The sequence below is a fragment of the Agrilus planipennis genome, unplaced genomic scaffold (assembly GCF_000699045.2).
Source record: "Agrilus planipennis isolate EAB-ADULT unplaced genomic scaffold, Apla_2.0 scaffold42, whole genome shotgun sequence".
In the NCBI taxonomy this organism is placed as follows: domain Eukaryota; kingdom Metazoa; phylum Arthropoda; class Insecta; order Coleoptera; family Buprestidae; genus Agrilus; species Agrilus planipennis.
The window spans coordinates 1,392,776-1,418,083 of NW_020438888.1; the positions used below are offsets into that span (position 1 = coordinate 1,392,776).

The 25,308-nt window shown below is 34.2% G+C and overlaps 1 protein-coding gene across 1 annotated transcript in view; it reads right to left on the minus strand.

Moving 5' to 3' along the window:
• The window catches only part of LOC108744985, a 44,937-nt gene that overhangs the window by 9,664 nt on the left and 9,965 nt on the right, over positions 1-25,308 (minus strand). The window contains exon 2 of the mRNA XM_018480987.1: positions 13,565-13,801. Within this exon, the coding sequence (XP_018336489.1) occupies positions 13,565-13,801 (237 nt within the window). The remainder of the gene's footprint in view (positions 1-13,564; positions 13,802-25,308) is intronic.

The window sequence follows — 25,308 nt, forward strand, 5'->3', positions numbered from 1 at the left end:
CGATCAGTTTTTTGCCAGCAAAGACCAAAAATTTTATGAGCGTGGAATTATGCTACTACCAGAAAGATGGCAAAAGGTGTTGGACCAGAACGGTCAATATATAATTTAATAAAGTATTTGTTTATTATACGAAAACTGTCTTTCATTTCCACAACAAAAAATGAAATGACTTTCCGAACAACCCTATATTTACACAAGAAAGGAATAGATACGATTTTACTAATACAGGAAAAGTAAAAACAACACGCCTTTATGGTTTTAAAATGGGAAATATACTTAATAGTCTAGCGAAATTAGGTTTCGACTTGACAGAGAAAATTATAATTGCATTGGACTATAAATATAACAAAACCTACTTCATTACGATCAATTTAAAACAGTTTACTATTTTCTTCTGCCATTTTTTTGACCCATATAATAAAATAGTGATGTTAAAGTTGGTGCAGTCTCTAATAATTACAATAAAACTAATGATACTTTTTGTTACTTTTACCGACACTTTAAGTTTTCCTGCCATTGTTCACACTATCATAAGGTCATCTGTACTAATTGTAACCAGTCGCTTAAGTGCTTTGTGAATTTAGTCAATTACATACTTTTCACTTTATTAACGCGCAAACAGGTACACTTATGAATTCACTAATAAAAATGTTTAAACTATTTGATTTTCTGTTAATTTAGTACATTACATTATTTACCGCTTTATTAAAATAAAAACAAATGATCCAATTAATTATTAACTAGATTAATTGAATATTTGTCTTTATTGTAGGCAATTATGGAAAGTTAGCAACTATAGAAAAATAGAGGCTAATACTGAAATCCCTCAAATATTGAATAAGGAAATCCCACAATAGTAAAAACCCTAGACAAAAATTTTTAGTCTCTTTCCAGTCTCTCAGTCTTTCATTGTCTCTGAGAGTGTCTTTCACAGTTTGTCAATTATTGCTTTATGAATCTCTCACAGTCTTTGTATGAGAGACTCGAACGATAAAATTGTTAATTCAGAGATTCGAGTCTCTCACAGAGAGACTGAATGAATAAAACTGAAAAATTGAGAGACTTGAGTCTCTCGTAGAAAGTCTGGGATCTCTGAAATATGTTAAACTTAGAAAATTTTAATCATGTTTATCGAGACACCACTTATTGAGAGATTCGAGTCTCTCCTTCAGAGACTGGATACGAAATAAGGATCTCTCTATGAGCGACTGGAGTCTCTCGTTCAGAGACGCTAAACAGTTTTTTTGACAGTCTCTCGACAGTCTATCTCAGCGACAACAGAGATTCGATGAGAGACGGAGACACGAGTCTCGCTTTCAGAGACTGAGAGACTAAACATTTTTATCTCGGGAACAGATGAAGGATTATACTAACGAATAATTTAAATGTTTAATACAAAGTTAAATAAACAAAGATTAATTCTAATGTTATTTGAACGTATTTTTCGTAGATGTGTCCAGATTTTAAAAATAAAACTTGTAGTGTTATTTATCTACATATATATGTATAACTAATTACACGTGAGTATAATTACTTATACCTTCAAGAAAAGAATTTTTCAAATGAAACATTTTATGGTAATGAGATTAAGCACTTGTTTTCTACGCCTAATTAAATATCGAGGTGTTATTCTCATTGTGAATTTTTTATTTCCTTCAATACAATAATATTATAAAAACATTTGGCATTTATTTTCTTAGGCGCAAGTATAATATTAAAAAGGTGTACCCATCTCTTTAAATTATTAACTTTTATAAGGTTGTTCCAGTACGAATTTTTCTAAATACAGGTAACACGTCATTCTTAGAAAAAAATATGAAACGATGTTCTAAGAATATTACTAGTGGTATTATGTAGAATTGCTTACATACTTAGAATACAATTAAATATTGCTTTTAATTTGTAGGTACCTGCCTACTTTACAGACTATGTGAGAAGAATTTTAAAAATTTTAAAAGTACTTAAAATACTTTATTTAGTAAAAAAATCGGTTGTCTGTAAAGTCGGTTTACTGACGAAAGTTGAACGTGACAACGTCATAAGAAAATACTGATGGAATGGTTTCATTTTTCGAAAAAAAAATTTAATTTTATTTGTTTGATAGATATTTTGTATGGATATAGAGAAGGAGGTAAATGGAAATGTATTATTGTATAGCAGCTGTCCACGCGGACGCATCGCTCACTCAAGTAGGAGAGAGACAGATGTCGAACGCTGCCGAACGCGGAGGCCGATTGTGCCTCTTTGTCGCTCATTCCGCGCTCTCGCTTGCACTTCAAGCCTTAAATAGAACGCCTCAGAGCGAGGTAACGCCGCATCAGTCATGTTTTTTCGTGCGAATTATAAGACGTAGTCACGTCAAAAATAACAAATGTTTTTGACCACGTATTTCTTTTTACATTATCAGGAACGACAAGGTAGAGCAAATTATTTATATTACAGAGGATGGAAAAAAGGGGCGGAAGAGCTATTACGGAAAGATCAATTTGGGTTTAGAAGAAATACAGAACGCGGGAGGCCATTCTAGCTTTACGGCTAACAACAGAGAAAACGATAGACTTAGATTAGATTACTGTTTGCAAGTAGTTAAGGATGTGAGATGTTCTAATTTAGGGAAATGTGAAGATTAGCTCAGGATAGGAAAGAGTGGCCTAGAGGTCTAGACCATTGCTTAGCATTCGGGAGGACGCCGGTTCGATTCCGGGTCCGGTCCGTTTGCCTTGATCCAAGTTTTTCTGCTGAGGCAGTAATATTCCACAGATAATCTTTCACTCTCTTCTGTCTTCATTTCGTCCGTCTCATCTTTCTCACCCGAACCACCACCCACCCATTCCCACGATTCCTGAAAGCAGGCTGAAGAGGGCCTTCCGCCTTACCTTCCGGCATAGTCCGGAGGGTCTGCCCGCCCACTAGCATTACTGGCTGGTGGGAATGAAACACCCAAAAGTTTTTTTTTTCTTGAGACTGACGACCTTATGATGATGAAGACGAAAATATGGATGAAGGTACTGGTACGGATTTTTCTGTAGGAACCCGTATCTGTTAAAAGCCGATGCCAACTTTTGATGATTGGATCTAATACGTAGAATATCGTTATAAAAATATCATCTGTTGTTCTATCAGTAGATATAGATTTACTGTCCCTAGATATAATACCAATTTGCTTTTGCTGAGTACCTCAGTTTGATTGGCGATTAAACAAAATTACCATTTGCGTGCAGATGAGAACGAATTAGTCTGAAATCGCGTAACCGGTAATCCGGTCCTGGTATTTTTACAAGAATGGGACATACGTATTATACATATACGCCTATATACATACTATAATAACCGTGTAACCATTTGTTTGAATGCGCTGCACGTCACAAGGCTAACGACAATATACAGTCAACAAATAGTTGGCCATTGAGTTGGCATAATTAGAAATACCTACTTGAGCATTGCCTCATGAATATTTACTTTGTCTTTGTATGTGATTTTGTAGGTAGATCGCCTCAATACTCATGCATACCATTTTACGTCTAGTCAACAGTGCGGCTATTTTTCTTGTGTCAAACTATGGGTACTTATGGTAATCGGATTTTGCAACACACTACACCCATTAGAATAAGGAAAAATTTTATTGTGACAGTTCGATGTTTACAATAAAAAAAAAGAGGTACGCAATACATATGGATGGAAATTCTTGTTAATAGATTGCCTGATTAAAGTAATCATTTGTCGAATTCATAGAATTTGTTGCTTAAATAGGTTTCTTGGTCGGTAGATACTGTTTATTAAACTGACTCTGTTTACAATTTTTTCTTGCTTAAGTTTCAAGTATTACATGCCATAATTCTTCCCTTGAGTGGTATCAACAAAATAATACGTGCCAAATAAAGGGTGAAAAGATTTTTTATTTTAAAATACAACTAATGTTTCGCCTCAGATTAGTGGCTTTATCAAGGTATTTTTAAAAGTCGGTGATACCTAATGCATTAACCAGTCGTAAATGCACCCCACGAAGAAGCATGACTCACAAGCACAGGTAAAGATAAAATAATAAATAATTAAAATCATTAAAAACTTGAATAAATAAATACAAATTAGTTAAAAAACGTTAAAAAGGTAACAGTTAACAGCTACACAGCAGAACACCAACAGGCCATCGACTTTTAAAAACACTTCCTGACGACTGGCGAGTGGGATGTGCACCACGCTTCCTGGCGAAACGTTAGGAAGCAACTCTAACTAACGATGATCTTTAGATCCGAATTAGGACAATATCAGTTTACAAAACATATTATTATATTTAGAAGTGAATTATAGAAGACGTCCAGGTACTAATACGTATACCCACGACAAAATGATCTTCCAGAACAGTTTTCGGATCCGTCACAAGGGAAGACATTGAAAAACATGGCGTAGATGAGGGAAAATTTTGTCCCTATACCGTACTATGCAATTGTAAATTTTTAAAGGCATGTGATTGGACCGATACAAAATCTCGAGAGAGGAAGTTTTTCGAAGATGAGTACGTTCCTAATCCCTGTCGAAATTCACTGCTTGGTACCCATGGCATTCATACTGGCTTTTAGTTTACATTTGTTTTCTAATTTTCCAGCTACAGTTTATGAAATAGAAAGTAAAATGGAAAGATTTCTGTTGGAGGTGCTACTGTATCCATTTAATGTTTCCAGAAGGTTCCAGAAAGTAAACAAAAGAGTATTTAAAGGAAGAGACGATCGCCGAGAGAAGGAGAAATTTCATATTTGCTTTTTCACTAGGATAAAACTCCAGACTTTATTATTAAAAATTCACATATAAAATCGACTTACAATTTTTGCCATCAGATGGTATACCCACGCCTATTGACGGTTGTCAATAACGAACGTCTAATTACGTAAACTGATTTCAATTTTTCTTTGTTCCAAGTGGACGTAACAATTCAATACAGTGTATGCGCGACTGCATATTGTGAATTATAGCGCTATATTTTGAAGTAATAATCGGTTCGTTCTTTCGCGCAATTTATAGCGCCGATAAATTGCACGGCCATCATTATGGTATTTTACAGCCTGTCTGGAACTTCGTCCGTATCACGACGTGATAGCATTAAAATCTGTTCTCTTATTATTCTTTGCGCTGCTGGTGTAATGGAGCTATCAATTATTTTATCAATTATTCTTGTGGCACGTATGTAATGATTGTATTGCCCGGGATCTTAATTATAGATCTGGTTATGGTAATAAACGATTAAATAAAGGGTTCGACACATAACTAAAAAGCGCACTGACTAAGAAAGTGTTTTGGGGTTGATCACAAATTACTTAAGGCAAAATTCATATGTTTTTTGACCCCTACTGCCTCCTTGTCACAGCATAGTAATGTCTGGCCAGACCCTTACACACACCGCATTCCGTCTGTATTGCAAAAGTTTCATTAGGTTTCAATTCATAAAAGAAAGATTTGTCCAATTTCCAATAATAATAATTCATTTTTAAATAAACAATTACGTTTTCTAACTAGCAAGGATGGTGCCCACAGCACTGTAGGACCAAAAGTGCTAATCCAAGAATATTAATATCAAACCTTATCAAAGTATTCGCCCTAATCGGAGTGGGTGTGCAGGGGATAGGGAAGGTGTCGGGGTCAGTATTGTAGTAGTATCCGAGGCTAGGGATTTTCACCAGTAAAACCAAGGTTATCCGCAAGCGATCCCACTAAATGTAGGAAAAAGGCTAAACTTTGAAAAAAAGAAATATGGTGGAGGTTAGGGAGAGGGCCCGGAATAGACCGGCCAATATGTGTGTCACGAGCCAGAGCAAATTGGCGATCTCATGATCTGGAGATAACTTACAAATGTGCTGAAGTGCGAGAAATCCGACTGAGAGGGAGACTATTCGTTCCTCGCACTTCCGACGAGTGATAGAGACTGGTAGTACGAAAGGCCAGGAGACCTAGATGGGGTATCTACCTAGAGACTGGTAGTATGAAAGGCCAGGAGACCTAGATGGAGTATCTCCCTAGAGACTGGTAGTATGAAAGGCTAGGAGACCTAGGTGGGGTATCTCCCTAGAGACTGATAGTACGAAAGGCCAGGAGACCTAGGTGGGGTATTTCCCTACAGACTGATAGTACGAAAGGCCAGGAGACCTAGGTGGGGTATCTCCCTAGAGACTGATAGTAAGAAGGGTCAGGAGACCTAGGTGGGGTATCTCCCTAGAGACTGGTAGTACGAAAGGCCAGGAGACCTAGATGGGGTATCTCCCTAGAGACTGCGGCTTTATCGTTCGCGTTTATATCCTAAATACATGTCGACCATATGAAAAACTAATTTTTCTATATTTTAGGAACGATATTTTTTTAAGGACAAAGGCACTCCGTGTCTTTTTCTGTACTCCGAACAATGTCTACAAAATTTGATGATAGGTTTTACCCGCGTTGATGTCCTAAGTACGTTCCAAAGATAATCAGTATCTCTTTCTGTATAAAAGGTATCCTATGTCCTTGTCTGTACCCTTGACAATGTGTGTACTAAATTTCATGATGAACGGTTAAATAGTTAAGGCGTGAAATATTACCAAACAAACTTACATTCGTATTTATAATATTAGTTAGGATTAGGACTAGAGCTGCGAGCTTTGCGGTTCCAAAATCGTTACGTAACGCAAACATTAACTCCTTACGCAACAGGAACTAACGTCCGGCCGGATACCCTCCCTTCACGAAACAGGACCGTAATTTAATTTTGCACAACACGTTGATATTGACCGCAGAAGCATTCATTCATATTTCTTTTAAAGTTTCTTTCTCGATAATGTTAAGAAAAATTAAAAGCTGTAAATTTCTAATACAATTAATTAGTAAGCACGATTAAACATCGCACATTTCTTGTAATAAATTGTCCTTTTTCAAGCAATTAAGAGTATGCACATTAGTGAGACACAAGCTTAGAATGTAAGATAATTAACAGTCGTTAATGGTGACATTCCATGGACGAAACGAATTAGGCAAAGGTCGTTTGCAGAAAGAGTTGAAAGACAAAATAAATGCAATCGTTGAACGTCATGTTTTTATATGAGTAACATATAAAACATATGGAATGAAATGTAACATTTATCACTAATAATAGTTTTTAATATGCATGACAGTATGCTGTTTTTGACGTATTTGAAGTTGTTGTTCCTCAAATTTTATTAGCTTAACTTAATTTGTCTTTCATTTTGGACTACTCCCTGCCTATTGGTGCAACTTGATACGATGTGGTGCAACTCCCTTTCCCTCACGTAAGATTTACCCTATTTATTAAATGAATCTTTAATTATTTGCAATAGTAATGTATATACTGTTTGTAAACTAAAAAGTTGACGTTATATTTTCAATGACCACCCGCTTCCTTTAAAAGGGATTAGATATGAGATTTTGCAGAACACCTCACTCCCCAATTTGATCTCATACAATTAAAGGGTGTCCCCCTTACAACCTTTCAAGCCAAGCATATACAAAAAACTATTTCTGCGACTTTTATTTTTGACCAACAAATTTTTTTCTACAATAGGATTGAAGAATTCTTTCCAATTTTGGGTTTCAAAAATTTCTTGTCATGTCACTTCACACAACTAATGCGAAATTTACTATGAAAAGGCAAGTGAATTAACAAAGTAGAAAACAGTGGCAATGAAGTAAATCTATCATTAACATTAATTAGTATTACTGCATCGATAATAAATCAAACGAGCTATTCAAGCGTGAAGTTATTGAAAAGACTAAAGAAATTTATTGACTGCACATTAGTGGTATTTAAGTTTAAATGTCAATAAACAACAGGAATTTTCATCAGGAAGAAGTAAACTTTCACTTTGATCATGATATGCTTTAATGATAAATGAAAAACCATATATTTATCAGTTAAGCAGGGTGAACATTATATCATAACCAGACAGGGTGGAACAGATTCAATTTAATGTATGTTGAAATTTGATGGTAGCAGAAGGGAAAAAAACAATTTAATGTATTAAAATGGACTATTTAGTGCCTAAAGAATGCGTCTACAAATTCAAATACAATTTTTTAAGAAAGTTGCTGCTTTCTTCACAGTCAGTTTTTCAAGATTATGATAAATACACCTACAACACGAGAACACGATTCAATTTTGTTTAGCCTATCGTTGATACAATATAACTTTTAATAAGACGGTGTAGTGCTGAAATATTGAACCGGGAATCATCACAAATGAAGTACAATAAATTTAGAGAATTCGGGAACAGTATTACGATTAATTTAGAAATTCGAAAAAGATTGTTAGACACGGCGCTGTACGGATGCGAAACATTGACGGTGGGAGCGACGGAAAAGAATAGGTTAGAAACGTTCGAAATGTGGTGTTACTAGTGGTGTTAAGGATACCGTGGATAGAGAAGGTTAGAAATGAAGAGGGTTGTTCGAGTTTTAGGGAAATGCGAAAATTTAGCTCAGGAAAGGAAAGAGTGGAGGTGCGTGTCAAACCAGTCTTAGGACTGACGACCTTATGATGATGATTTTAATCTAGGTCTATCTCTAATCCTCTTAACTCCTGTTTCTGCTTCTGTTTTTCCTGTTTTAATTGGCGTAAAAGATCAGAGGTAAAATAGGGTTGCAAATAACTTTATTAATGTAAAATCAATCATTTTATATCAAAATCTTTACAACCCTTATTTTGTTTCTGTTCTTTTACACATTGTAATAAAAGAAAGAAATGGAATCCATAGTTTCTTTAGTTTGGGGTTCACCTAATAAGTGAAGTTTTTCGAATCGTTTTGTAAGAATTTTGGATTATACACATTTATTAGTACCTATACGACAATATCTTATTATTTTCAGTTTCACACAACTAGCGTATATCAATTCGATATTGTTTTGGGGGCTGTTCTGTCATAATTCATAGAATTTCATATTTCTTTGCTAAAGGTACGATGAGTAGTGATTTGTCAGGTGCTGATATCAGAAGTCATTCATAGAATGTCTTTTTGGTCAATATGGGCAACTGTCATTCATTATTTTATATAAAGTTTGATGGGTGATACTAGCAAAATGTTTTACAGTAAAAATGTATTTTGCATTGTACAATTAGAAAATACATTTGGAAAAATATTTTAAATAAAATACAAAATGCTTTTCTCAAAAAAGTAATTAAATACAACACAAAAATAGCTACTTTTTATTTTGTATTTGCATTTTAAATGCAAGTATTTCAAATAAGTCACATCTCTGGTATAGGTTTACCAATAAATATTAAAACAAATGCCTACTTGTTTCGGACTATAATTAGTAAGGTTTTGTTAGAAATAAATGACAAACTAACTGTGTAGGCAAACTCTTGATGTTTCAAAACACAAGGTTGAATTTGCAAATGTAACAGTTTGCGTTACTATATTCGAGGAAAAACATTGAATTGGGTCAACAAGAATTTAGTACCTATAAAATTGCACAAACTATAATATTTCAATCGAGTATCGACTTTTTCTATTTATTCAAAGTAGTTGATACATACCCGCATAGTATTCATTGAACACTACAAGGAATTCAATTACGATTTTCTATTAGAAGGCGTTCACGACGACGCTGTTTGCACTTATTGAGAACCAAATAAATTAGCAAATGTACCATTAATTAACCATTAACCGTTGCTTTGACGGTTACTGGCGATGTCCGGGTCAAAAAAGGGACGCAGTACAAAATGCAGTATTTTGTTTCTTTTTCGTTTAATGAATATTTTGAAAGCAAAATGACAGAATTGAAAATTAAGCCTGGAGTTTCTAAATAATCACGAATATTTTGCAAAGTATTGGAAACCTCATTATAATTTTAAAGTGTTTCATACTTTTTTTAACAACGTTGTAAAAATTGCCATCATTTAAAACAGAACAGTCACTGATATTAATTAAAAAGACCTTTAGGAACCCATAACATACGCGGCATGTCTTTCCTGACAGTTCATATATGTTTAATTCTAACATACTTTGTCGAAAAAAATATGTTTAATTTTTGTTGAAATTCTAATAATTAGAAACGCTGTAGAATGTTAAGGAGAGGATCTCGTGGTAATTTTAATAAATTTGTTCCTATCTATGACCGTTAAGGTCATAAAAATCAACTGATTTAAATTTCGAAAACTACCCTGTTTTTTCTATATCACTGGATTCCATTTGAAGAACTGAAGTTGATCTTAAGATTAATATGCCCTCGTTATAATCATACCTTGCAAATACTTAAAGATGTCAAGTAAACATGTACCTCTTATCCAGCTAAAAATATTAGTAATCAATAGGTATCTACCTAATGGTCAATTAACGGGAAATTTCTTAATTTATTTGGTAATCAATAAGTACAAACAGCGACGTTGTTAAGGAGGGAAAGAGCGAATGTAGAGATAGGAGACGAAAGATTAGAAGAAGTGGTTGATTTTAGTTATCTAGGAAGTCAGATAAGTCAGGACGGAAGAAGTAGTAGGGATACAAAGCGGAGGATGGTGCTTGGTCGAGTCGTCTATAATAAAAAGAAATTACGTGTATGCTCACGATTAATTTAGAAATTCGAAAAAGATTGTTAAAGGTGTATGTTTGGAGCGTGGCGCTGTACGGGTGCGAAACATGGGCGGTGGGCGCGGCGGAAAATAAAAGGTTAGATGCGTTTGAAATGTAGTGTTACAGACGAATGATGATACTGTGGATAGAGAAGAATAGAAGTAAAGAGCTATTAGAATGAATAGGAGAACAGGGGAATCTATGGAAGTCAATAAGAAATAAGCAAGATAGGTTTATAGAACACCTTCTCATGAAGGTCTAGTCGGAGACATATTAGATGCAGAAGCAGCAGTTAAAAGGAACAGAGGTAGACCTAGGTTAGATTACTGTTCGCAAATAATATAATTAAGGATGTGGGTTGTTCTAGTTTTAGGGAACTGCGATGATTAGCTAGGAGAGGAAAGAGTGGAGGTGCGTGTCCAACCAGTCGTAAGACTGACGACCTTATGATGAAGATGATGAGGTATCTGCCTAAATGAGTTTGGGATTTAAAAAAAAATGGGTTTTCGGAAATTTAGAAACAGTCCTGAACAGAAATTAAGATTACGTTAATATTGCCGAATGAGCAACCTGTCAAAGCAACGAATCGGTGGTGCTCATACATCCCCTAAAAGAATTAAGGGATGTCAAGTTATTTTACGTAGTTTGGTGTAAAATGATATGTATTACTATTTCATGTTTTCTGAACGAACTTCGGCTACATATGTATAATGAATTTTGTCTTTTGTTTAGTTCATCCATCAAAATTCAATATTTTTATAAATATTGTGTCCATGATGTTTTTACGTATAATATGTTGGTATTTTTTCAAAGAAAATTTGTTGTAAAAAGACATTCCTATTTAGGGGCCGTTTTCAGTATTTTTGATACTAAGTATTAGTAACCAGGATTTGTTATACCAAATCCGCCCGATAACATTCTGTTTTTTTTTCCGGGATTTGCAAACCTTGGAACTCATTGATTTTTATTAAAATAACTGATGTGAGATTCGAAAAAACGACCCGTGTATTCTTTACCTACCGAATCGGTTAATTGTATGTACGTACATCGAAATAGCTGTATTGTATCCTTTTGAAACATTCATGCGTTTAAGGAAGGCAAAGCGAGCGAGGATCGAAAGGTAACCGGGCCAGTGGCACGTCCAGTTAGCGTGACGTGAATTTCATTTTATTTACTGCCAACATTATTTTACACGGTTCACGATTAAATAATATGTATTTAGAAAAGCGACTGTCACATTGATTTTTAAAAAATACCACTAATTAATAAAACAAATAATTACAACAGAACGGACATGTCAAAAAAATATATTTTAGCTACAACGAATTGGATTTTGACATTAATTAGCAGGCAATGAGTAGCCATTAATACATTTAAACAATAAGAAAGCGTCTTAAAACTAGAGAATAGTTAAATTGAAAAAAATAAACGTGTAGATATGATTGAACAAATAATTAATTTTTGGATGGGGCTAGTCACCGGCACCGTACCGGCGAGTAAAAAGCTATTCACCGGTACTGAACCGGTTACTAAGAAACAATTCACTGGTACCCAAACATTGTATCATCATTATAAGGTCGTCAGTCCTAAGACTGATTGAACACTCGCATCCACTCTTTCCTATCCTGAGCTAATCTTCGTATTTCCCTAAAACCAGAACAACCCACATCCTTAACTATTTGCGAACAGTAATCTAATCTAGGTCTACCTCTACTCCTCGTAATTGCTGTCTCTGTCTGTAATATGTCTTTGACTAAACCTTCATGCCTGAGAAGGTTTCCTACCAACCTAGGTATCTCGCCTATTTCTTATAGACTTCCGTAGTCCTCTGTTCACCTATTCTTTCTAATACCTCTTCACTTCTAACCTTCTCTATCCACGGTATCTTCATCATTACCTTGCAACACCACATTTCAAGCGCCTCGCTCCAAACATACACCTTTAACAACCTTTTTCGAATTTCTAAATTAATCGTTCACGAGCATAGAAGTGATTTCTTTTTATTGAAGGCGACTCGACCCTGCGCTATCCTCAGTTTTATATCCCTACAAAAAATCCTCTAATCTTCACATTTCCCTAAAACTAGAACATTCCACATCCTTAACTATTTGCGAACAGTAATCTAATCTACGTCCACCTCTTAACTGCTGTCTGCCTGTAATATGTATTTGACTAAACCTTCATGCCTGAGAAGGTGTTCTATTAACCTATCTCGCCTATTTCTTATTGACTTCCATAGAGTCCTCTATTTTCCTATTCTTTCAAGTATTTCTTCATTTTTAACCTTTAGCCACGGTATCCTCATCATTCGTCTGTAACACCACATTTTGAACGCTTCTAATCTTTTCTTTTCCGTAGCACCCACTGTCCATGTTTCGCACCCATACATCGCCGCGCTCCAAACATACACCTTTAACAACCTTCTTCGAATTTCTAAATTAACCGTTCGCGAGCATAGAAATGACTTCTTTTTATTGAAGGCGACTCGACCCTGCGCTATCCTCTGCTTTATAACCCTACTACTCCTTCCGTCTTAACTTATCTGCCTTCCTAGATACCTAAAATCGGCCACTTCTTCTAATTTTTCGTCTCTTATCTTTATATTCGCTCTTTCCCTACTTTTTCTTCCCTTGCGTACCAGTCTTTTTTGCTTCACTTTTATTCATTCCATTTTATTTAAAGCTATTTCCGCGTAACAAACATATAAAAAAACAAACATATAGTCGAATTGAGAACCTCCTTTTTTGAATTTTTCGGTTAAAAACAATGGACGGGCCGCATGAGGTTTCACACCCCCGGTCTAGTAGATAGCAGATTACTATATAAGAATAAAAAAGGAAACAACTGTAGCAATAACACGATACTGAGCCTATATATCACAAAACTGAACAGAGAATACGTAACCAACTGTTGCATTTTGGTACTTTATTTTATTTTGTTGGTAGAATTTCGATCACATGCAAACTAATTCCAATAAATGTGCATTTCTATCAAAAGGTAATTATATATTAACTACTTACGTTATTGATAATCAATCCACAATAATCAGGCGATCCCTGGGCGGCAAGAAGATTGATATCCAACGTCACCAGCTCACCACCGTCCCCATTGGTCATGCAGGCTGGCGTTCGGTAATCCCTGGCGTGTATGGCTCCGTAAAAGGAATTGTTGAATCTCACTCGTATGTTCATATGTCCGGCCTTACACGTGGCCGATACTTGCGGGGCGAAATCTGTGTCTACAAGTTGACTTGCCACCTGCAATGAATTATTAATGTTAACAATCAACAATGGAAGGAAAATTAATAATCGTATTGTATTATTTAAAAAGAAGCGTGAGTCATAAGATCGTTTTAAGGACGTTGGCATTGACGGTTGCTTATTAGATGGTGTAGTGAATATTACCCTTCAAGTGCAACGTTAAGGATGTTTGGGAGGTACAATCGGAGACAAGAGTACATAAAATTAGAAATTCGTAATTAATTAGGTTTTGCAGCATATCATGAGGTAAATAAATACATACTAAAAAAAAAGTACACGGTTTGAGAGAAAATTTGGAATTTGACCAAAAACTTTGAATAAAATAAGAAATAACGAATAATATGGAAAATTTTTAACTACCTTTTGGCAGTGAATATGCCTTGCTAAATAAAAAAATATTTAGTTTCAATCTCTATTAATAATGAGCGTAAAACTTTTTTAAGTTAAAAGTTTTTTTTTTACCCATACATCCGGGTACATCTCTAGTCTATACGAACCAATACTAGAAGTTGTGGCTTTCAATTTTGGCGGATGCTTTCCCATAAACTTTCGACAATGGAATCGTCTAATGCGAAAAAAGGAAATCTCTCTAAAAGTTTTCGTAGTAATCTCAAAGGGCCACCCCGAAAAGCCAATTTGTATTTCAAAGGTTTTTCTTATTCTTTAAAATGGTTACATGATATCCTCTGGGTTTGGATGACCCTTCACTTATTACCATCTAAATAATTAAGGTTGACTATCGGAAATCTGTTTGGTGTGGTTTTTGAAAGTGAAAATTTACAATTATTAGACACTTTGAGCAAAACTTGGAAAAGCCAATTGTTCATCTAACTCAAAAAAAGGATCAGGTTTTAACTAATATAAAATAGAATCACTTGGTGTTAATTAAACACCATGTAAACAGGATAGGTATAGTGCCATTATGAATCTAAGATCTTTTCGAAAATTAGCACAGTGTAATGCATCCTATGAACACACTCTAGTCAATTTTTTTTTTCATGTTAGATGTCAATTAAAATGGTTTGCTGTAATAAAAACGAAAGATTTTAAATAGGTATCATACTTAAGATGTTTTAAAGAAATATGCAGAAATAGACCATTTCCCATTGAAAATTTTCGTTTAGGTGCTAGCTGGGGAAAACAGTAAAATATGTTTACTAAATAAAAGTGTTAATCGAGTACAAACAAGGTATGAGGAAGTGTCATATTTGCTCACGCGTTTTGGCTAATAATTATGAAGCGAAAGCAGAAATTCTAGAATAGGTAAACAAATTCTACAGGTGTGTGTGTATATTACATATTTAAATAACACGAACACATCCTGTGACAGGGAAACCTGCACAATTGCAAACAATAAATCTATGAAACATTTTTGTGTAATTTTTTATAACTGAATACACATTTAAAAGAATACGTTGAAAAACTATTGAATTTTTTGAAAATGTTAAGCAATTTTTAAGACAAAATTACAAAATAAATAATATTCTTCAGCTCTTTCTAATACCACATCATTTCCAATCTTTTCCACCAAAAATATATATTTGTTTATAAAAGACTTATAGACAAACAGCAAATAATCATTGTCTATCGCTGCAGCTGAATTTTCGGAATAAAATGAATGGAAATTCGAATTAAGGAGACAACACCGCACTCGAATTTCCAGTTACACTAATGGACAAATTCGAGGTAAATAGTTTGAAATATGTCAATGGTACAAAAAATTATTCGAGTTAAAAAAGAGTTATAGAAGTTTTTGTGTATTACTATTGAGAGATACATATAAGGATCTGAGAGTGGTGATGTACAGGTCTGACGAAGGAAGCTGGCGAGCGATCGCGCAGGTACTTGCCAAATTTATGACCTATTGGGATACACAAATAAGCTTTCAGTAGGCGTAAATTATAATATTAATACAGATAGGACAGTAGCGTACTAGAAAATAATGTAAAAACATGACTTATCAAAAAGAAAAAATAAACCTATTGCTTTTGTTTTATAGTTAGTTATCACATTCACTCTCATCATGGGAATCTCTATCACTGTCACCAACATCAACAATTAGTTCTTCTATTTGTATGTCTATTACTTGCTCACTGATCCCGATTTTTAAATATTTAATCTACGCCCCTGATGGGAATACTTAAGAAAGAGGGCTGCAATTGTTACACCCAAAACTGCCTACTTTTGCCACCGCGCATCCACGCCATTTTAAAATTTCCGCCAGCTTCCAGCGTCAGGCCTGTAGGTAAATTTTATGATTAACTTTTTATACGCTTTTTAGAAGACGTAACCATCCTCTTAATAATTCATCAATTTCTACAATAAAACATAAGCACAGCAAAGTAAAATACGTTTTCTTTGTCTATTTTTTTTAAATAATTTTAATACCGATTACTAGCGAAACAAACGATTTCCATTAGATACCTACATAAAATTAATGAATGATGAGCAATTTTCATTGGTCTAATTTTTATTACCCAAAATAAAAAATAACAACTCAATTAAGTACTTTAAGACAGACAAGTATACGGAAGTGCCAAAGCCGTAATTTATTAACAATTAAAAATATTGTTAATTGCGCTACCAGCGCATGTAGGTGCATACATGTTACTGTACAATTATCTTAACGAATTGTTACTGTCAAATGAAGTTAATATGAATTTTGCACGTGTTTCCATGCTAGCAATGTGAAAGGTTAACGAACCATAATAATAACCCTGTTGTAACAATTTTAACGAACTCTGTGTATCATCTATTTATTTACCTGCTATACACATACACATTATAAGATATATATATATTATATGTACCTGTATAATATATACAGCGTAGCATGACAACAAAACTAACAATTATCCTATTGATATGTTAAATAAAAAGTCCCATTTACCTTATTATTCTTTTACAATGTTTTCATGTGCAACTAAATTGAAAACATAAATACTCGTATCTATTAGTATTGATAAAAACAATAATCGAGAAAAACGAAGCCTGTGATATATGTACATATTTATTGTCAATTGTTTAACACAAAAAATATTAAAGGTAATTCAGAATTTCATGGGGCGTGACCTTGGGTTTTGCAGCGACAAAACTTTGCATATTCGTTGATTTCTACATTTGCTTAGTTTACAGATTATCTGGAGCTGTTTGTGGTTGTAAAGCTAGATAGATGGTTAACAGTCTAAACAACATTTATAAAATGTACAATATGAATGCAATAATGTCAATCCCTCGTGCATCTCGCGTTCCATGAGATACTGCAATACCTGTAACGTGGTTTACCATGAACGAACTTAAGTGCAGATATCAGATGCAATTTTTAACTTTGAACTTAACTCTAAAAAAAGTTTTAGGACGGAAATGACTTGAAAACATTTGAGAGATCCAAAACTATAATACTAATAATCAAAAACTCCCGAAAAGATGTAGGGACCTGCAGGAGCTATTGTGCCTTGAAAACACGACCCTAACAAGGGAAAAATTTTCATAGTTCGTCCAGTATACAATTCAATTCTGGATTTCTTCAATTGAAAGAAAATATGTAACATTAATCAAAAGTTTAATAGAATAAATTCGAAGTGGTCTGTATTCTCTCAAAACTGCCAGACGCGGATCGCGATTTCGATATTTTTGGATCTCATCAGCGCTTTTCAACAAGTAGATATCCATATATTTAAATGGATCTTGTTGGAGCATACGTAATCCTAAAATGTAACATCGTACTAGAGATGGCGTTTACCGCGCCATTTGTAGTATTTTCCAAAAGTTTAATACTTTGATATTAAATATTTATTTCGAACAATAAAATTTTATTAATTAATCTGAAGCAAACAATGATGCTTGAAGCATTCATCTTCAAACGCTTAAATAAATTACCTTTTATTGCATAATACAATGTTGATTAATGCTCGTCAAATGTCAATATTAATTTCATTATCTCGCTATTGACGAAAACTGCTTCCATGAAATCACCTCCAAGAAAAAAATTGATCATTGGATTTTCTACGATGCTAATGGTCATAATTACATGTGCTGTTCACTAATAATAACCACAGAGCATCTATCAGTCATACTAATCCTTATTGTTAAAAGTCAAACGTAAAAATGTAATTAGAATAAAGTGATTTAATTTTTTTTCTCATGAATATTAAGTTCGTTTATTTAATTATTAGCCTCTCTAAACTAAAAAAAGACTCGATGATGTATGCTCATCAAATCAATGAGAACCCTATTCCAATAATGTAAAGTTATAAAAAGTTTTTACCTTAATATTTTTAATCGAAAAGCATAAAAAACCATTAATTTTTTTGACTACTGATTGTGAATTTGCAAAATGAAAACCCTATTCCTATGATGAAAAGTTACAAAAAGTTTTTCCTTTACAATTTTCAATCGGAAAGCATAAAAAAACATTAAATTTTTTACTACTGATTTTGTATTTGGAAAATGAGAACCCTATTCCTATGATGCAGTTAGAAAAAGTTTTTACCTTACAATTTTCAATCGAAAAGCATAAATAAATGTTTTGACTACTGATTTTCGATTTGCAAAATGAGAACTCTATTCCTATGGCGAAAAGTTAGAAAAAGGTTTTACCATACAATTTTCAATCGAAAAACATAAAAAATATTACATTTTTTGACTATTGATTTTGAATTTGCAAAATAAGAACCCTATTCCTATGATGAAAAGTTATAAAAAGTTTTTACCTTACAATTTTCAATTGGAAAACATAAAAAACATTAAATCTTTTGACTACTGATTTTGAATTTGCATAATGCCTTATTAGAAAAGTCGTTAAAATTCATAATACTTAATTCACTTTCGATATTACTTTTCTTGCATAATCAATAAATAAGTAAACAGCTGTTGATCGAATAAGTAGATCGAAGAAGTAGATTACTGTATAGTCGACTTTTGAAAAAATCTGCTGTAGGCTATTGAACAACTTTCAACGATTATGCTTTGTAACAGCGTTTAATTATCAATTAGTTGAGATTTCTACCTCTGTATCGATATCTCTTAAATCCTTTGAAGTATTAAGGCTAATTAGTTAGAAAAACCGTTTACAATGTCCTATTTCCGTTATTTGTTGTTTAAGAGAATGTGGACGGACATTTCCTTAAATTAAATTGAAAATTTTATGCTTGGAGCTTTAATATTGTAAGTCACTTTTGATTTAAATGAAAAAATTAAGTACCTGGTCTATATTACATCACCAATTAGGTCTTTGCTATCACAATAGAAAGTAATTGCTTGAAATGACTGGAAGTATTGTATAAAGCTTTTTAACATTGTTTTTATAATAATAGAAACAGATATTTGTTTCTGTAATCATAGTCAATAATGGATAGATATTTGCTCTCAGTTGATTGGCAAGATAGAATTTGCGAAATTTGATCTATCTAAAGCCAGCGACGCCACGCGACGTCTGGGAGTTAATATACCAGAAGCAATTAACAAATATGAAGGACGGAGGTCACCCGTGAGATGTGACCCTGTATAATGTGATTTTATAGTGTCGCATTTGTTGATTACTAGTTTCATTTAGATAAAAAGAAAACGAATACAGACGAGATTAGCTTCTTAACACACTAGTTTCATTTAGGTTTCAAAATTCAGAATATTAGAGAACGAAAAAAAGAACTATTATTTTAGGTTATCATGATAAGGTCGTCTGTTCTAAGGCTGGTTGGACACGCACCTTCACTCTTTCCTATTCTGAGCTAATCTTTATATTTCCCTAAAACCGCAACAACCCACATCCTTAACTATTTGCGAACAGTAATCTAATCTAGGTCTACCTCTACCCCTTCCGTTTCTGCCTGTAATATGTCTCTGACTAGACCTTCATGCCTGAGAAGGTGTCCCACCAACCTAACTCGCCTATTTTTCATTGACTTCCATAGAGTGCTCTGTTCTCCTATTCTTTCTAGTACCTCTTTATTTCTAACCTTCTCTATCCACAGGATCCTTATCATTCGCCTGTAACATCACATTTCGAACGCTTCTAACCTTTTCTTTTCCGCCGCGCCCACTGTCCATGTTTCGCACCCGTACAGAGCTGTGCCCCAAACATACACCTTTATTTATTACAGTATTTTATAAATGGAATAGGATCTGAATGTCTGTAAGAATGCAAGTATGTATATTTAACTTAATTTTACCTGCGGCTTTGCTCGCGTCGATTTCCTAAATACATGCCAAAAATCATCATCGATGACCACATTAAATTAATTTTTATATCCCTCGGGAACAGAGTCCTGGTCAAAAGGACGTATGCCGGGGAGTGCTCCCCACTCAATATCTGCTCCGTTGGCCTTTGCAACCTGTGTTATTAATTAGGAAATGTGTTAAAAATAGACTTCTTTAAGAGTTTTGTGTAAAAATCTACGGGGGGTGAAACTGTTTAAGAAACTAGAAGCACATTTGTGTATAATAAGATTACGAAAAGGCATAGGGACCATAAAAATAATATCGGTCCTTAGTTCGGTGTTCACTGAACTCTCGGAGGTAGCAAAGAGATTACCCTTACAGTACCATCAAGAAATCGGACTTCTGGTCAATATTTCGAGCCAAATATCACAAAATAAAACGGTTACTATAAGCGCCTTGTAAAAATAGGATAAAGAGGAAAGGAAAACTTGAACATTTTAGACGCAATAAATATTATTAATGGAACCAGAAAAGCCCTAATTTCAATAAAGCAACAGGAAAATGTAATTCTAAATTTAGTAGAAAGTGCTACAATTTTTGCTAGAAATGTTAAAATTAATGTAGAACAGGATTTGCAGATATCACCGCAAAAATGGATAACTGTGAATCCAATGCAATGAGCTTTGATACAAATATGTTTTATAAAAAAAAATTTAAGCGTTTAAGATAAAATTACAAACATTTTACGAGATAAACTCAAAATGGTGGTAGAGCGTTTGAATTCAATATCAAACATTCTCGCAAAAGACAAAAAGAATATTACAAGCAAAACTCTGAAAAATTGATACCTAAGATCAATCTTTTATTTATAATAATATAAAAAATACAGCAGTTGGTTATTAGGTTGTACCTCCCCCCCAGACAGAATGCTTCGCTAGGGACCTGCTCGGGAACATTTTTCTGGATAAAAGATACCCTATGTCTTTTTCTGTACCCCTGACAGTGTGTGTACAAAATTTCAAGAAGATGAGTTGAGTAGTCAAGGCGTGAAATGGTAACAAACAAACACAAAATCTCGCATTCGCATTTATAATATTAGTTACGATTACAAAAGCAATGGGCATGTTGCAGAAATAAAAGAAGATTTAGAGCAGAAAAAGGAATGTGGAAATTGTAAAGCATTTCGTCTAAAATACGGGAACTTTATTTCATTAGATCATGTAATGATTTTTATTGCTGTCGACATTCTAGTGTAGTGATAAAGTTTGCGTTGCAATTAACGAGTTGAGACATCCTTCGGAACATAACATTTTATCAACTTTCCTGTGAAGTATTTCTATGTACATTTTGTCCCACATGAGATCCGATTGTATCGTACATTTCCGATTGTACAGTGCCGTCAATAAGTCTAGAAGCATTTATATATATAAATATGACTTCTCACAGGATATTTTGTATGTATATTTAGGGATGTATGTTTTGGCAGCATGAGACTATTTCAAAAAAGTTAGAGAGTATTAGCGCCGGTGCACACTTGCGGCAATCGCCGCTGCGGCACCGCAATTGCGGCTTAAAGTACTAACAGGTAAATGGGTTAATGCACATTCATCTGCGCGCCGCCGCGGGGCCGCGCGTCCAAATGGCGACCGTTTTGAACCGCAGGTCCCTACGTTACCGTGGCGGCACCACTGCCGCTATTGCGGTTTTGTAGTACTCGTTTGTATATCGGCTGGTACACACTTGCGGCAAATTGACGCAAAAAAGGATGGCTGCTACTACAACTTCTGAAGATTTGGATATAGAATTATTCATTGATGCAGTAAAGGGGTTGGTTCCCAGAGATATGGGATATTTCCTCAGAAATATACCTATACCATGAAAGAGTCAAAAACAGGTCTGCATAGATTATAATCTGTGAAATGTTTTCCGATGGATTTTTGGAGCTGGATGACAAGGAGAAAACATTTCTAGTGGGATTATGGAGACTCTTAATTTGGTATCTTTTGCGATCTTATCCTATCAGAAACTTTTCCTGTTAATTCATCGGATGAAGCAACACTCCTTCGAAAGTAGTTGAAAAATTAGTCAGGATTCTCCCTTAAATACGAAAACGACGTTACAAATGTGTCCCTTGTAAGCCGTAAATCGGTATATGGGTCTACCTAAAATCGTCTCGTTTTTTTTTTTTCGATCAATAACGCATTTGTACACCAAATACGTAAAAACTACACGCCTTTCATTAATAAAAACTTCCATTTTGCACTATTCAACTTGTCGCACTGACTGATTTTCTTTAAAAACTAATGACACTGTATTACATATATATTTTTATTACTTTTGCGGCGCCGCAACAAAACCGCAAAAATACCAACAAGTGTGCAGCAAACTTTGCGGTACCGCTGCGGACCCGCGGCGGTAAACTGTCGCAAGTGTGCACCGGCACTTAATAAGTCCGCTAATGAGTTCTATTAATATATTTGAATACATTATTAATATTAATAAGAAAAGGAATAATTTCTTTCATCAGTTGTAGAAAACATAACTAGCCGAGCCTATCCAAATTTATATGTTAATTTTGGCGACATTTTCATGATGTAAATATATGCAACTAACTATACACCTGAATGGATACCCGTTCATCTTTTTCCATTTGTTTACTTCTACCTGGAATGCTTAAAAATTGGTAATCTTAAATTAAAAATTCCGATTAAACTATGACACATTCCGGATATAAAAAGTAGATCTATGCAATTCGATTTTTTAATTAAACGTTTTAACAATTAGCTAGTTGCTAAGGATAATATTATGAGAGCAGATGACTACAGCAGATTTACCCGCTTATCTGACTAATTTCATAAATAAGTACCGATATTTTCGGGGATTCCTAAAGACTGCAGAAAATAACGAAAAAGACGTCGAAAATGTGCGTCTTCATATCAATAAACACTACGAAATTCACTAACTGTGCTTTTAATATGATATTGTTTTCATCATCATCATAAGGTCGTCACTCCTAAGACTGCTTGGACACGCACCTCCACTATTTCCTATCCTGAGCTAAACTTCGCATATCCCTAAAACTAGAACAACCTATATCCTTAACTATTTGCGAACAGTAATCTAATCTAGGTCTACCTCTACTCCTCTTAACTCCTGTTTTTGCCTCTAATATGTTTCTGACTAGACCTTCCTGCCTGAGAAGGTACTCTAGCAATCTATCTCGCCTATTTCTTGTTGACTTCCGCAGATTTCTCTCTTTCTATTTTTTCTAGTACCTCTTCATTTCTAACCTTCTCTATCCACGATATCCTCATTATTCGCCTAAAACACCACATTTCGAACGCTTCTAACCTTTGCTTTTCCACCCTGCCCACCGTCCATGTTTCGCACCCGTACAGCGCCGCGCTCCAAACATACACCTTTAAAAATCTCTTCCGAATTTCTAAATTAACCGTTCTTTTTATTTATTTTCATACAGTACTGTTTTGTCGATACCGGTTCAATTTTATTTAAAGCTACTTCCTCCTTGCTAAATGCTAATACTGCTATATTATCTGCAAATTTAAGCATTCTAATCTTTTGCGTCTGTATTTCTATCACTACAGTTGTACTATCTTTAATGATGTTGATCGCGTCTTCGATATATAGAATAAAAAGTGTGCATCCCTGTCTGTCTCCCTTCCTAGTATTTCCGTTTCTAAGTTGCAGTTCCAGCTCTATAACTGCCTCATGAAACAGTTTTACTATAACTATAAAGTTCTCGGATTTGAATTACTCTTTTTAGTCCAGAGGAAAAGTTCTTAAATACTATAAATTGAGTCCGAAAACAGTTGTTGATTTCTTAATTTGATTTAAAATAAACCAAATGTGTATTATACATAGAACAACAAACAGTTTCTCATGTGTTCGGTTGAACAACTGGTGTAGAAGTAAAAGTATTCAGGTGGGACATGGTGTATACCATTTACAAACGTAATAATCTACTTATGCATAATGTGACGTTGTTGTAGCAGACAACGAAATAGCACTCTCACTGAACGCTCCTTTTACAGTCAGAAGAAGTTACTTCATCAGGTGTTTCCACCGACCATATGGGAGACTCATTGAAACTGGATTCTTGAATAAAAAGGAAATCTTTTACCTTCGCGAGCTTTTCAACTTTATTCTTTTATATTAACAACTGACAAAACATCGCATCGTACGGAACCAGTTTCGTTTTTAATAGCAACTAGCCGAACTTTTCATTTTCGTCTTTGCACACACTAGATTGTTTTAGTTTTGTACGTTAGTTATTTGTTGTTCTTCCAAAAATATTTCGAAAAAATATGATCTGTAAGTAATTATTGCAGACAGTTTGAGTATATTTAGCTAATTATCATATATTCCAATTAAATTTTGTTTTTCTTTGACGCATTCGAAACGATTCAAAGTAAAATTGCATTTTCTGACAAATTGACTTCCACATAATGTCCTCATAGAGGATAAAAGAAAAGGATTAGAAAGAAACTTGGTAAACAAGGGCATACTTATTTTAAAAAACCTTTATAAAAATAAGTAGAAGCTGATGATAACGTATAATGTGGTATTGAAAAGGAAATAGAAAATCAATTGTTTTAATAGTTAGTCAATAAGTTTTTGGAAAACAAAAGGACCTTAAACGTGGAGCATTTGATCCTTGTCCGTTTGAAGAGACTAATAAAATGTTCGAAAGGATTAAGCGTTACAAAAGGGAGTTACGAACTGGAATATATCCCCTCATCTTTATCCACTTAATAGGCTTTTAACGCTATCTCTGTAAGTATACATATGTCGTAGATAGATTAACCTATTCTTAGTTCTAGGTTTATAAATAACATTGTACTTTAATGGTACAATTATTATATGAACTTCAAAAACGTAGCCGCAGTCGCAGGATAATTGTTAGTATCTGTGGATTTATATGAACAAACATGATATCAACTTGAACAATAAAAAATATAAAAGATACGAAATTTAGCTAAGAAGATTTGAGTTTCGATCGCCTTTATCATAAGTTTTGCGAAAACTCGTGACTGAAGTCGTTAATGTTAAATAATCCTCCACTAATATCGTCCTTTTTTTTTAATAAATCATGAATAGTTTGCAGGTGCGTCCTCAACTGTATTAACGTCTACAGTGTAGAAAGGGTTAAACTGACAATATGAAGAAACTATTTTTTTAGGAAATAGAAACCTAAAGAATTAAGATAAAATTTAATACCAATTCGCAAATATAACCTTCAGAAATTACTACAAACGGCACGGTGAACGCCATCTGTAGCACGATGCTACATTTTAGGATTACTACATTTTAGGATTACGGCGTTC